Below are 14,766 nucleotides of genomic sequence, written 5' to 3' on the forward strand. Positions count from 1 at the left end.
GGTACCAATGGCTGTAATGGTACAGTATGAGGAATTTCACTTCCCATTATTACGTTTCATGTTGGGAAAAAACCACCAACTCACACATAAAGTAGCTTTAGAACATTTCATAGTTTAAATCTATTTTAATCTCACAAAGCACAGTATACAGTAAGATCCAGGTATTTCATGTTTAAGTCTCTTGTCACATATGTCAATATTACTACTTTAAATAGGAACAGTGAGCATTTTTGAGCATTGTGAGAGATTAGTGTAGATCAGTCTTGGGAATCCTCCAAAAAAAGAGCCTGTTTGGCTTTAGTATGAGAAGAGCAAGGGGCACACTGACACCAGTTCCAGAGAGGATCAGATGTTTGTCCCCTTGGCTAAGATCAAGTGCAATTGAGTTATAAAAAATATTGGGTTACCTGAAGTATCAATTTTCATGGCAAGAAATACTACCCTAATAGGTCTAGGAGGAGGAAAAATTGTTCTGAATTTGAACAATCACTTCAGTAGTCAGATTTGCAACCTTTAAATCACTTTTGACAGTGAGCTGTATTCCCTTGAGAGAATTCCATTCTTAACTAATAGCTGAGATGATATATTCCACTTTCATGATCCTTTAAACTGAACATACATCATACGAGTTCTGATTACAAACAGAAATGGCAGAGTTTACAACAGTAACAGGTCTCAAAATCTTTAAAAAAAAGCCCAAACCAATACTCACTTATAAAATGCAATGCTGAAAGCATTCAGTTAGCCAAAACTAGTTGCTGAAAAGTATGCAGAATTCAAACCAGCCCCACTAATCTAATCAGCAAGAGCAGGAAATGTTGAAGACCTCCATTAACTAATAGATATTAAATGTGTCCATTATCATGCAAGATTTTCCTTTCTGTCAAGTCTCAAAAGCTCAGGATGGTACCAAGAAATAATAATAATTTTTTAAACAGACACATAGAGCATAGTAAAAACCATGCTTGTAACAGAAACTCTATACTGTTTGACATATGTGATGCACGTGATTTAAGCCTGATTCATGAAACAAGCAGCTACAGTTACTTAAGCTTTCTTGGGAAATGGGAGGGAAATGGAACCCTGTAGAACCCTTTTCCCCTTTGTTTTGTTTTTTTTTTTTCCATTAACTAGAACCTCAGGAAAGTTCACCTTCCAAACAATTTATTTGAACAAAGTTCCTATAAATCAGTTTTGTCTATAAAGAGCTGCACATTTCCAGCTTGCAGAGAGGGTAAGCCTTTTTGAACCCCAGTTTAAGCAGCTAGGGATACACTCAATTTGCTCTTTCTTCACAAAAGATTTCAACAGCAAACAGAATACAATACATACTTTCTAAATCTAAACTGAGCCTGTGACTCGAGGCTGGTATGGCATGAACAGACAACAATCTTCTTTCTGAAAAAAGCCCATTTACTATTTGTACATTATCTTACAGTCACACACAGCAACTTGTTCTGAAAGACTACCTATTTCAGAATGTCTCTAAGTATTACACTATGGCAGAAGACATCATCTGTTTTAGGAATAATGCCCTAATACAGGCCAAACTCAAAGCAATATTTAGGTATTACCATAACATCAGTTTCCACAGCCTAGCTTTGGCAAGCCAAATACACAGATTCAACTCACTTAGCTCTATAAAGAGTATCAAACCAATTGTGATTAATGTCAGAGATAACATATCGTAAAAGTAAGAAGGTAAATGAAGCTGGATGAAACAGAAAGAAAAAATACCCCCGTTTCATCATAAAAAACTTTCCTAGATGAATGCCAATGTCACAAAGAAGATGTACAACAGCTCTATCTTCAGTTCACTTTTGGGCAAAATTGATTCACAGAACGCTGCTGGGTCTCCAGTTACAGAGTCCAGCCCATGCACAGGGGAAGGGAGGACGGAAGGAATCTCAGCTATTCGAATACAAACTGCAAAATAATTAGTTGCTCTTGAAAGGGGGAAATGACTCTGCCGAGGCATTGGAGGGAATGACTCTGGAATTCAAGTAACTGTACTGAAACACTTGGATAGCAAAGTGGAAAAAAATCCAGTGTGTATACTGGTCTAATACAAACCACAACGGTCAAAACAGTTTATCCCGATCCTACTCTTTTTTAGGAATATAAATAACTATTTCATTTTCTTCACTTTTCCCCTCCTGTCCACACCAACTTGTAACACGTAACTCAGGGAACAAGTCTGGATCTAGACTTATGTAGAGATATGTTACCTCCAGCCAAGGACATCTTCAACAAAAAAACCCAAGGAAAAGAACAAAATGCTCACAGACACACAGTAAAATATACTAGGCAGTCTACGTCATTTCTACCAGCCAATGGGAGAATTTACATGCTCATTTAGCCCCAAAAAACAGCATTTAAAGGATAAATGTAAATCAAATATTTGATACTGCAGTAGGACTAGGATTGCCATGATAAGAAACAGTGGTCATGAGTGATAAGTATCTCCCAACGGTGAAGAAGGCGGTTTTGAAAAAATGGCATATTTGTCCTGCATGGACTATCTATCCACACTTTGGGTGTTAGTAGGCTAAGACGCACACATGTTCTATTAAAGAGAGATGTATCCACAGAAAGGAATTAAAAAACAAACAAACAAAAAAAACCAAAACAAAACAAAAAAACCCCAAAACATAAAATGTAAAAACCTCCAGATTTTGACTATTCTACCTACAAGATAAGTACCTGGCAATCTGAAGTAATTCTCTTCAAAGACAGCAAGTAATTACAAGCTTTCCTATTTAAGCACATCAGTTGACTTCCTATCTTCCTATTTATTTGCAAGTGTTTGACACAACTTGAGAAAAAACAAAACCCAATTCCAAACCACTCCCACATACATACCGAAATATAGCAGAGGCTTTGGTAATAGATGATAAAAAAAGGCAGAGAGTAAACCTAACTTTGTTTACAAGGTCCTATAGCTATGAATGCTAAACCTGAAACATGAATGAATACAAAGTAACAATACAAACTAATCATCTTTTAAAAATAAAAATGGCAATGTGACCAGAGCACATAGATGCAGACACTGGAAGGATATAAAACTAATGCTCTCATAACTAAACAGAATATTAAGTCTTTTGGTATAATTAATCATACAATCTTTCTTAAGGACACACAAAACTCCTGAAAGAGGAAAAAAAGTCCAACCTTATCAAACAAAGCTTCAGATTTGACAGAAAGTTTGTTCATACAGGGTCCTTCTCAAGCCCTTCAAGACAATAGGACAGCTTCCTTATACTGGGACTTTTCAGCTGCCATTTCTCAGCTGTAAATTCGGCAGAATGCTTTTAAATGTCAAAAGAGACATACCAAGCTAAATATTTGCCTTTGGCCTACATCTCCCCAGAAGAAAGTGTAAACACTTACCATGGTCTTAAATGGGCCCCTAGGTAGCAACTAGATCTTAGCCTTTGCCTTTTAGCATCACTCTTGTTCTGATGATTTGGAGGAGAAACAGGTATATACGTATATTCCTGTAGCATAAGCCCTAAATGGTTTGTGTCAGTCTGCTGTAATAATCAAAGCAATTTCTAATCCATGTAAAGTGTTTCTGCTGTATTATCTTTCATAGTGTCAAACACGCATATTAGAATTTTAACAGAAATACAGTAATTGCATGCTGTTCAAATCACACAGTGGAATAAACTTAGTATCATTTCAGTATAATTTTTATGTCTGCAGTGCCTGAGTGTGAAGCACCACAAAAATATAAACCCAATTTCTCATTCCTATTAATATAATCATTAGGTTTCCCTTTTTAAAATCCACTGTTAAATGTACCTACTGAAACCCCAGACTATGTTCTTATAATTGTCTAATGTATACTATATGCTATATTCAATTTTAAAAGAATTCAAGTATACATAGCATCACACTCAACCAGTCTAGCTTTCTGTAAATTAGTCTGATGTAACTGTATACACAAACTTTGCAGTTACCCAAGCACTGCAGAACTAAGAGTTACAAGGAATATAAAATTAGGTATTTACTATTCACACAAATCTGCAAAGCTATACACCTGATTCCCAGTATGAAGTGTATGCATAGGCTTTACTTGGCCTAGTATATAAAATGTACAGCTCAAGAATAAGCAAGGTTTTAAAGAGATTAGTACAGCAGAAAGATATAACAAACAAAATTAAAATATATTAAAAATTAAAATGCATTCAAAGCCAATGATATTTGATTTTACCTGAAAATTAACATCTTCTTTCTTAAATATTAGTGCTCGAACTTCATCAGGATCTCCATTAAATATAGCTTGAACCAATGGTGGCTGAAATGAAGAAAAAACACAAAATTAAACCCTGTATTAGGTTTTAGTGATACACATACAGTTTTTTCGATACATAACAGAAACACAAGGTAATGACAAAAAAAACCCCATTCCAGGCAGTAAAACAAAGAAACCAGCACCAGTATTTAGAATCAAAGAAATTGCCGGTTTTAAAAACCTCAAACACACAGACATCCTCTAAGTCAATGAAGTATATATATATGAAAGAAAAAAAAAAAAGGAGCTGAGAAGACAAGCTTAAGACAAGCTTATAACAGCTGAAAAGAGAATGCCTTATAATAAAATTAGGGCCGTCATTACATGCTGCAAATTCTATACCGTCTAAGCAAACAATCCCTTTTTACATTAGCAAGTGACTCAAGTTACTGGAAGTCTTTCACCTGTTTAGACAGAGTGGGAAAGCAAAGTGCATCAGATAAGTATGGTAACAAATTCACACACATCTATTACTAAATATAGCAGGATTTCTTAGTAAGTAAGAAAAGCTGCTGAGGTATGGTAGCAAGATTAAGTCAGTCACTTGACAAAATAAAATAATTTAAAGCAATACAAGCACAGTCCCCAGTGTTGATCATTTCCTGAAAGTGCTAGCTTGAATCTAACAGTTATACCAAGATTGTGACTTATGTTAATTTTTATTTTAGCTTAGAATTGCTCTTGTTTGATATAACTATATCAGTTGTCAAAATAAACACAGAATATTATTATAATACAATGATCACATCAGCTTCTAAAGTGGCACTGCATAAATGTACCATTGAAGAGTGAGAGAACTGGAGCAGGGAAAACCCATTTACTTCAAACACATTTCCCTAAGCCTTCTAAAACCCTACTCCTATTACACAAGAACCAAGACTTGTTCTTGCTGCACCATAAATAAGGTTACATGAAAAAGAATGGACCCTTGCAAGCATAAATTCTACCACTAAGTTTCAGCTTTTTCCATCTTTATTACACGCAGATTTTATCACCTTGTCTTGTTTCAACACTGTACGTGTTCACCCTAATCTTAGGAATATAGCTAATGGTATTTCAGACAGCATTATAAGCAGGAGATATGCCAACAAACAACATGCCTTACCAGCACATTTCCAGAGGGCGATGGATGTACAGATACATTTTCCTGAGGCAAATTGGAAATAAATGTGGGAGAATCATCTTCCTCCTCCTCCAAAACAACAATACAGACTCGACTCATTCGATCCGTTTGAGGAAGCAAAAGCAAACAAAAAAATGCCAGCAATGGTATTTTTGGAAGCAGACTGCAGGTATCACAACAGGGACCATAGAGGAAATACTTTCACCTGTTTCACATGCCCTCACAAACTTGTGAGTGCTACTGCTGGTGTGTTAGCATCTAGAAAGGGACATTCCAGTCCCCCCTCACACTTCATTTTTCACACTTAAACACCAAAAGATGTTCAAGACACTCCTGAAAAAAAGTTGTCCTTTATAAAGTAAAAACTCCCTAAGCATCAAAACGAAAATAACAAAACTGTGGAAGAGTTGATAAAAATACCCCAAGATCCAATTCCATTCGAACAGCACTCACTGTCGCACACAGCTGTCCTTTCACAAGCAAGTTTGTCTTTGTTAATGTCACAACTTCCACAGGGTCCTCCTACCCCCACAGTGAAATCATTGTTGCAGAAGACACGACTCCGTCCTGCAGAGGACGGAACAAGGAACAATTGCCCCGAGAGAGACGGCCGCAGCTATTCCCACTCCTGCAAGGTCAGTTTAAATCAACCCTCACAGGCTTTCTGGTGACTGAAAATAAACGCGCCTCCCGATCATCCTGCCATTCTACAGCTTCCTTTCTCAATGTCAAAAACAGTCCAGAGAGAAAAACACATCTCGGTTCCAGCAGTTATTCAGGACCTGTTCAGAGGAAAATAATTCTTTCCCATGCAAGAAAATAGCTGCAACGTGCAGCACGGCTGCAGCACATTTACATGCGATGAGTCAGACCACAGGGACAATGAACTCCTTGAATAATATTGCCGGCTGAATCCAGCCTCCCCAAACGACAGCAACGCAGACGGTGTTACTCTGTCAGGGACACGAGCAATGCGGAGCGTTCATTTTTCCTTCACCAGGCAGTAGCTGTGGCTTCTCCATCAGGGAATGCGCGTAAGGCAGAAATACTGTTGAGGAGGAATGCTTCAGAAAAACAAGCTAGCTACTGCACACAAAAGCTCAAATTACTGCCTTAGACGACTTCTGCAAAAGCAGTTCATCACTCAAAGTGTTTCTTTTGATCACCATGTGAATGCAGTTCCCATGATAGTCTTCATTCAGATTGAGGGGGAGGAAAAAAAAAAGGAAAAAAAAATCAGACTCTGTACATCTTCTCTGAGCCAACTTCTTTATCCGAACATCTGTCACTGCGCCAACCTGATTCTCCTCTTCAGTTAGAGCTTCTGCTTATCCGTTTTTTTTCTTGACAAATTAAATTATACAATCAGCAGATAGCTTTGTAAAGCTCAAAAACCAGCTTGGCTGTGCGAGTCGGCAGGAGCGGCGCACAAACCCCTGCCACGGCAGCACTCCCCCTGAGCAGCAGCCTGGCGAGCAGCGACTGCAGCCGGGCAGGGTGAAATGCCTAGTAATGCTCACATGTCACACTTACCAGAGCACCCAGCCACCACTCCCAGGGTAACTTCCTCTGGCACCAGAAAAAACCCGCCTTTTTCTTTTTTTGGGGGCAGTCTTTGCAGTCTGCGCTAGTTCAGTGACTAACGCAGCTGAAAACGTAAAAATTCTATAACTGAAGAAAGAACGCCTGTTTAATATTTTCCACTAAAAGCCGCAAAGAAATGTGGTGCACTGGTTCTGCTGACTAACCACACTTTCGGCAGTAAACAATTCCAGCACTCTAACTGCTTTCATATGGCACTGGTCAGAGTAGCAAAATACTTAACTCATTGAAGACAACAAATGCCCCACAAAAATCCTCTGAAAATTAAATGAACAGTAAAATCTTAAAGCAATAGGCTGACTATTAAAAAAACAGCTATTAAACCAAACCCATTGGCTTTTTGCAATTAGTACAGACAAACACAAGCTCAGCTCGAAAAAAATCACATTAAGTATAATTTAAATATAGTATTATTAAAATATACCATAATAATAAAGTATAATATGAAGCCCTACAACTTGCTGAATAAATACTTCAGCTTGAATCTGCCTAAATGGTGTTGGCTCGTGGGTGTATTATGTAAATGGCTTCTGTCAAAAGTTGCTGGATAAGCTTCAGTGTTACAGGAACAGAGGGAGGGGTTTTTGCTCCTGCTGTGCAGCATGAAGGCAATTCGGATGCCCTTCAGTGGCTGCTAAGAGCAGAATTAGTCAATGGTGAGCAAGTTTATAGCTCTTCAATAAAGTATTTGCACTCAGGTTTCACACAGGAACCCGGGCAGAGAGAAAGACAGGTTTAAATGGTGTGTAAATGGTTTGGATATAAATAGACATATTGAATTCCCACCTTTGGGGGCCACAGGCAGGAAAAGCTCATATGAACTCTTTAGCAAAAATGTCTACAGTAGCTTCATTGCAACATAATAAATTGCTTAAACACCTCCCTTTCCCCCTGACACTTCATGCAGGCAAAAGTTTTCTAAGTGCAAAAGAGTACCTTGGCCAAGGGCTCCCTGACCTCAAGAGTCCTGGCCTGGCAGAATATAGCACCACATTCTGATCTATCATGAAATTTCAGATTAAAGTTTCTCAAGGCTAACAGACACTTTCATAAATACATTCTGTTCATTACACAGAATCGAGTTGTTTTGAAATCTCATACTTTTGGTCTTAATTACAAAAAAGCAATGATTGTTACACCACAGAGCTTTCTTCTAGCATTTCAGCCATTTATTAAAAAGCAGTAACACAGATTCACACAAGTACATATGACAACTTGTGTTCTTGGCCACAGCAGAACCAGTTCTAATAAACCATGGACATCCTCAAAGCTCAGCTATTGCAACACCCTACTGTCTGCTATGGAACACAACAACCACAACATAGAAAATAGCTTGCTTTCTATTTGTGAAAAATGCCCTAAGGAACAGACACTGTAGCTTATTTGCATAACTAAACACATATTTTTTAAAAAATTAAAAATCAGATTTTATGTGTAAAAGCAAAATACTGACAAAATGCATACTCGAATTTCATATGACACACACACACACACTTGCTAGATAATGGTTTTCCAGCTAAGCCCATATGTTCAGTGTAAATGAACACTTTTCAAGAGTCAGTACATTTATACAGTAAGCAAATGCCAAGGGTTCCATATGCTTTCTTTGGAATTACCAACTGGACACATTGCTAGATAGAGATAATGCCTAACTTAGTTCAAATTATCTGAACGTGGTCCATTTTTTACCTTTGCAATTAATGCTCCAAAATCAGCTAGAAATTCAAGTTACCTTAAAAAAGTACGTCTTCACACTCAGTTAACTGTGAAAATTCAGAACATTTAAATTTACTCTGATAATTATTCTACTGATCTTAGATATAATTATAATACAATTAATATAAACTATTTCCAAAAGCAAGTTAACACATTACATCTCGCTTAACATTGCACATTTTTGAATTGTGACATTACTACAGAGAGTTAAAAGCCAGTGTGTCACAGTTTGCATAAGAAAGAGAACCAACACAACTGAGTCAATATTATATTGATTTTGATAGCAATCTAAACCATTTAAGTAAGCAAAAACACCCTATTCATGATAGGACTGTGTGTGCACAATTGCTTCCATAACCAAAGGAAAACCCAGTTCTAGATATTCAAATTTTGCTCACAATGAACTAGCATTTCTCCCTCCCATCCCCTTCAACCAAAAGCTGTGCTTTCACCTCAGTGCAAACACCATCTTCTAATCACCTCTTCTTTCAACTTCAAAAAACCATCCAAAGTATCTTCTGGTGTGCAAAATGCAGTTTTTAATGTTACCTAACAGGTGTTCTAAAAATCAAAAGCTGCTCAGAATTCTACTGTGAGAAACCAAACTAAGGTTTCAATTTTTCAGCAGCTTATCTAGACTAACAACTTTCTGTGTAGGAGAAGAGTTAACAGTAACAGAGAATGAAAGCAGAGTAAATTCAAGATGATTAATTTAAGCTTCTGTTCCTCAAACTAATTTAGGAATCATAATAGAACTTTGCGAAGGTATAAAGAACATTGCATCTCAGTTTGTATTAATAAAACTTAAAATAACTGAAAACAGCAGGTCATCACCATCCATCTTCTCCAAATGTCATCTATTTCCAATAAGAAATCTTATGAAATGAGCAGTAGGAAAGAAGACTCAAAAATGGCCTAACTTAAAGGAAGAATGCCATGTCTACAGGGGCTTGAGTGGGGATCTGATAGCCTCCACAAGATCTCTTAGCAAAGTAAGATCTCCACACTTAACTCTCAAATTCTAAGGAGTGCAATGATGATAAGTATTTTTGCAAAAATAAAAGCTTTTGTGTTGACATGATAGCTGTAAGCAAAAAAAAAAAAGGTGGTGTAATTTTCAAACTACACTTGTCTTTAAGTAAATCAAGTTTCAAGAGTCCTTCATGGGTGCATATAAAGAGAATATATTACAAGAATGCAACTGCAGGTTATAACACAGATGTCAGCCATCTACACCAGACAGAAAAAACATGAACTCTGAATCAGCTAAAAATAGCAACCTTTTCTATAGATCTGTCCTCCTCTCTAGGAACAAATAAGCAGAAGACTGTAGCAGCACTGCTGATGACACCAAAAACTTCACTGAAGGACATTCAGTATCAAGGCTGACCAAATAAAAATTTCTCCCTTGCCAGTCGGCATTTACCAAGTCTTTTCTGGGCTGAGGTTAATCCACTGGTTTCATGTAATATTTTGTATGATTAAAAGGATCTGGGAAAGGAAGAAAATTTTTCTGTCAGGTTCCAGTAAAAAAGAAAAAATTTAGAACCAAGTAAGTCATATATCAACTCTGCCAGGCAAATACCTAATCTCTGTATTTCTTCAGAAGACAAAGATTGCTTATAATAGCTACAGCTCTAAGTAAATAGGCATGCCCCAGTATAAGCTGGTTTTATCACATATAGACAGAGATGAGTGTTCAGCATCACCACGAATATAAGTTACAATACTTCTAGAATACTTCTCATGAGTCACTCATCTGAACTCCTCTGCTATTTCCTCCCTGCTCCTGCGGGAATGAGGTGGAGTCACGAAAGACAACAGTCTACAGCAACGAATTACTACCTTTCTTTCCAGTTTTTATTCCAGAGCATCTGCATCTGCAGAATAGTTTTAACCCCTGGACTCCACATTTCTGCTTCTAAGGACAAGCAAAATAGCTCTGCTTGCACCTCAGGATACCATAGGCAACTCCTACTTTTTCTCATGCAATTATATTGCTTCTGTTAATCTAGAGAACTATTTCATGCAGTCACATATTATCTTTGAAGACTTTGCAATTAATAAAATCCAGTATCTTAATAGCCATTTCAGCAAAAACTGAGACACAAATACAAAGAAGAAAAATAATCCAGCATTCATTCTAACTTTTCTCAATTGGAACAAAGTAAGAAAAATTAATAATAAAAAATGTCTGTGATTCAGACATAAACTTCAGTTGTATACTTAAACTAACATTTTAAAAATATTTCAGAAATATCATCAGATGAAAGAGCAATAAAACAACTTAAAAATGCTAAAAGTCTACTAAGCAATTTTTTATTTGACTTCTATTTTGTATGTTTGAACAATACACCTGCAGACAAACTCTTGGCTGAAGGACCATATAGTACAAGATAAATAAAGACCTTAAAAAAATTATCTCTGATGTCCAAAATACAGAGTCTAGCAATCAAACTGTGCACAGGCCAAAAACCAGAAAAGCAAATGTAAATCCTATTTCTCTTAAAAGAAAGTAAAAATATTAGGGTCCTGCATCATCCAACACTGTTTCCTAGCTAGGATATCACCCAGCGTACTTCCCTTTCAGGCCAGATTTAAATTCACTGGCAGGAGGAGGTATCTTGTGCATTTTCAATGTCCAAGCCTGTAATCAAAATCAACAATTCATTCTTACTTTAACAAACAGTACATAAAAGAAGTCCTCCAGTCTGTCTGACTTCACAGTCTCAAGGTACTTTGTAGAAAAAGTGTGTGCTCAGATTTATCAGCTGCACCCAACAGCAGCCACCTCTCTGTCTTTCGAGAAACAGAAGGCAACTATTACACCCAACAGCTTTTCTAAATAACAACCATACAAGTCTGATGGTGGTATTGTCAGTCTGTAAAATTGACTAGAAGTCAAAACAACTCCTGTTTCAGGGAAGAGACCACAAAAAGATGCACCTGTCCACATATATTGTTATGAATAGCTAAGGTAAGTTTGCATCCATGAAGACAAAGAAAGATGTTGACAAACTGCTTTAGGTACAGTGGTGTGGATTTGAGACAGAAGACAGGTTGTTTCTTAAGCAATTTTTCTTTTTGGGAGAAGGTAACTGAGAGAAGATGACTTCTGTTGGAAAATGGAGTTGATATCATCTTAAAATATCAGTTTAGTCAAAGAGAAGAGAAGGCAAAACACTTCAGCATTTGTTAAACCCACACAACACAAAATTATTAGCTGTACACTTAAGGTTTCTGCAAGTATGACAGCTTTTAAAAATGTTTTCATAACACAAAAAGCAAGGCCCACAGGTTTGTTCAAAGTATTTCCACCTGTCGGCAGAGGAAAGCCAGAAAAGACACTGATAGGAGCAATTCTTCTGGCCTCCTTAGCTCCTTCCAGCTCAGATCACGTCCACAGCCAATTTTGGTTTTTGGCACTGAAAATGGCATCAGTTGTAATAATAACCACAGTGTTCTTCCAGGAATAATTACTGAGGGCAGCAATTTCAGCTGTGCACACCAGCCCTAAAAGCAGAGTCGATGAAAACAAAACAAAAATCAAAGGCTCAGTCTCAGCAGTCCCTGTTTGCTCTTTCACATGTCAACCATCCTCTCCCAGCACACCCAGCCAGTTGCTGGGAGGTGAGGCTGGACAGGAACATCAACAAGAGCAGGGCAAAAATAGCAACCCAGACACATTGGAAGACCAGCCCACTGTCACAGCTGGCACTGACAGCCTGATGCTTCAGGAAACAATGCTACTACGTTTTCCCAAGGAGAAGAAACAGGTAGCTTGGCTGGAGCAAAAGAATGACTGCAGAATTCCTAATCATAGTTTTACATCATCTATCACCTTGCTTTGAAAGTGTTTATACCAATAGTGTACTCACTCCTATAAATTAACTAAAATATGATCCTACTAATTTATATCAGGGCAACTGGTAAAACAACTGAGAGAATTCCCTTTGGGCCTGTGGGCGCACGCATACGCTGAGAAGAATTAGTACATCTCCTTTGATCTACTTTTCTACTGATCTGTAGTCACGCTCAAGATGAACAGAGGAACTGCTGATTTTACATATTTCCTCTTTGAAAATTTCTTCCTGCAATAGTGTTCCTGCAGAGAAAAAAAAGAATCAAACTTGTTATTCATTACAGAAAAACTAGCCTACATCACAGAAGGTCAACATAACATTGCCTTATTTTTCACCATACAATAGGTTTGCTCTTCCCTCTTCAGTAGGAATTAAGGAGTTTGTGAATAGTGTATGGTCTGGGATTCAAGGACAGACTCTATAACACACAAGAGCACCACAAGCCTCTCAGAGACTGCATTCTTGAATACCAAAAACTCCTTGGGATTTTCTAACGTATGATATTCTCTGATGCACTGAAACCAATCCTCTATGTTCATATCCCAAGGAAAAGAAGCAATTCTCACCTGGCAGCTGCTTACTCAAAAAAAGACCTGAGTGTGATCTTTCATTGCTACATGGGAAAAAAACAAGTCCCAACTTCCCTGGATTTGTATGCTTTTCTGGTTTGTTTTTGAACAAACTGCTGTTTCTCCAGCAGATGATTAGGAACACATTACATTTGGTCTGTAGGGCCAGTCAGCTTCCCCACAGAAGCTCATTTAGCTGGATGGGCTATAAACCAGTAACCTTCATCCTTACTTTGCTTTTTCTAACCTTGGTTCTTTACTGGAAGGCTGGAAACCCCCTTAAACAAAAGGCAGCACAAAGCAAAACACACAGATTCAGCACTGGACAGTGCTGGTGTTGTGACTGAAAATGAGAAGAAGGTTCCTACTGGAGCCAAGAAATCTGGCAAAAAGTTTATCATTTCCTCATTAAAACTCTGCTGGACTGCTGTGCTGCTGAGCTTCTGAAAAAGAAAATGGCAATCAGATTTCTAGAAATGAGAGTTGCTCTGCTGCCTACAGTGAGTGACCACTCTGACTCAATCCCAATCTCCACTATACTGATGACATATTAAAGCTGTCATTGCAGCATGTTTGATGAGCTTGGGATGTCAGACAAATCAGTTAGTCCTTTCCAGGTCACATCAAGGTTACCCTCCTAATACTGTTCTTTAACACAGATATGCCCATTCTTTTCCTTTTCCCCTTCTCTTTCCCCTCTAAAATTCATTAGCTAACTAATTTTTTTCAGTTAACACTGGAGTATGCATTCATTTTTGATGCTCCAAGTTATGTAGAAAGAACAAGGAAACATGAAATTGGCTAAGAGCATATGAAACCACAGAGGAGATGTGGGTTCTTTAAAAACACCTCCATTTTAGCAGATAAGAATAGCAGGCAGCTATATAAAAATCCAACACAAATTCTAGTGTTCTACAAGACATTCTACACACTTGAAAAGTGATTCTCATGACTGAATTTTTATCCTATACCACTTAACACATTTTGGGCAGGAAAGTCAAGTCAGTTATGCCAGTCAGAAGAGGAGTTTCAAGGTTTTATGTCACCAACCACATCAATCCTCATGGGTAAGTTGCCATCGTTACAAAATGTTTGCTTTTATACATTTGTCAGTAGTTCCTATGCAATTCCCACATGACCAAAACCAGCAGTAGTTGGGAGTGCTCCACCAGCATTTAGGAACTTGAGTCAGAAAGGCATACCACTTCCGCTCAGACCATTATCTGGGAAACACTGAAAAAAATGATTCATACAATTTTGAGCCATGGAAGGGAGGAAACAAACATCATATTCAACTATTTAAATCCTTCACTGATGACTCACATCAATTTAGAACATTTCCAGAACCAGTTGCTTTTCTCAAGTAACAAACAGCAGTTGCCTATTCAAAAAAATAAACAAGACTGACAACCCGCTTTCAACAGAACCATTCAGCTATCAGAATTAGTAAAAAGGAAAGAGTTGGGATTTTTTTTTCACTGCCCACTCCCCAAGCACAAAACTCAAGATGCTCAGTGGATCTATCTCTGCTAGCCAAGGTCAGAAAGCTCACTGACTTCCAACTGATAATTATGCTTATTTAAGTTTGATTTTAGC

The 14,766-nt window shown here is 37.6% G+C and overlaps 1 protein-coding gene across 3 annotated transcripts in view; it reads right to left on the reverse strand.

Moving 5' to 3' along the window:
* The window catches only part of ANKRD28 (ankyrin repeat domain 28), a 118,741-nt gene that overhangs the window by 69,211 nt on the left and 34,764 nt on the right, over positions 1-14,766 (reverse strand). For 2 of the 3 annotated variants that reach the window (XM_069007225.1, XM_069007224.1), the window contains one exon: positions 4,217-4,300. In XM_069007225.1, the coding sequence (XP_068863326.1) occupies positions 4,217-4,300 (84 nt within the window). Of the gene's footprint in view, positions 1-4,216; positions 4,301-5,402; positions 6,790-14,766 lie in introns of those variants that run through there. The other variant, XM_069007223.1, reaches the window with a different exon arrangement.

Source organism: Aphelocoma coerulescens, chromosome 2 (genome assembly GCF_041296385.1).
Source record: "Aphelocoma coerulescens isolate FSJ_1873_10779 chromosome 2, UR_Acoe_1.0, whole genome shotgun sequence".
NCBI lineage: Eukaryota > Metazoa > Chordata > Aves > Passeriformes > Corvidae > Aphelocoma > Aphelocoma coerulescens.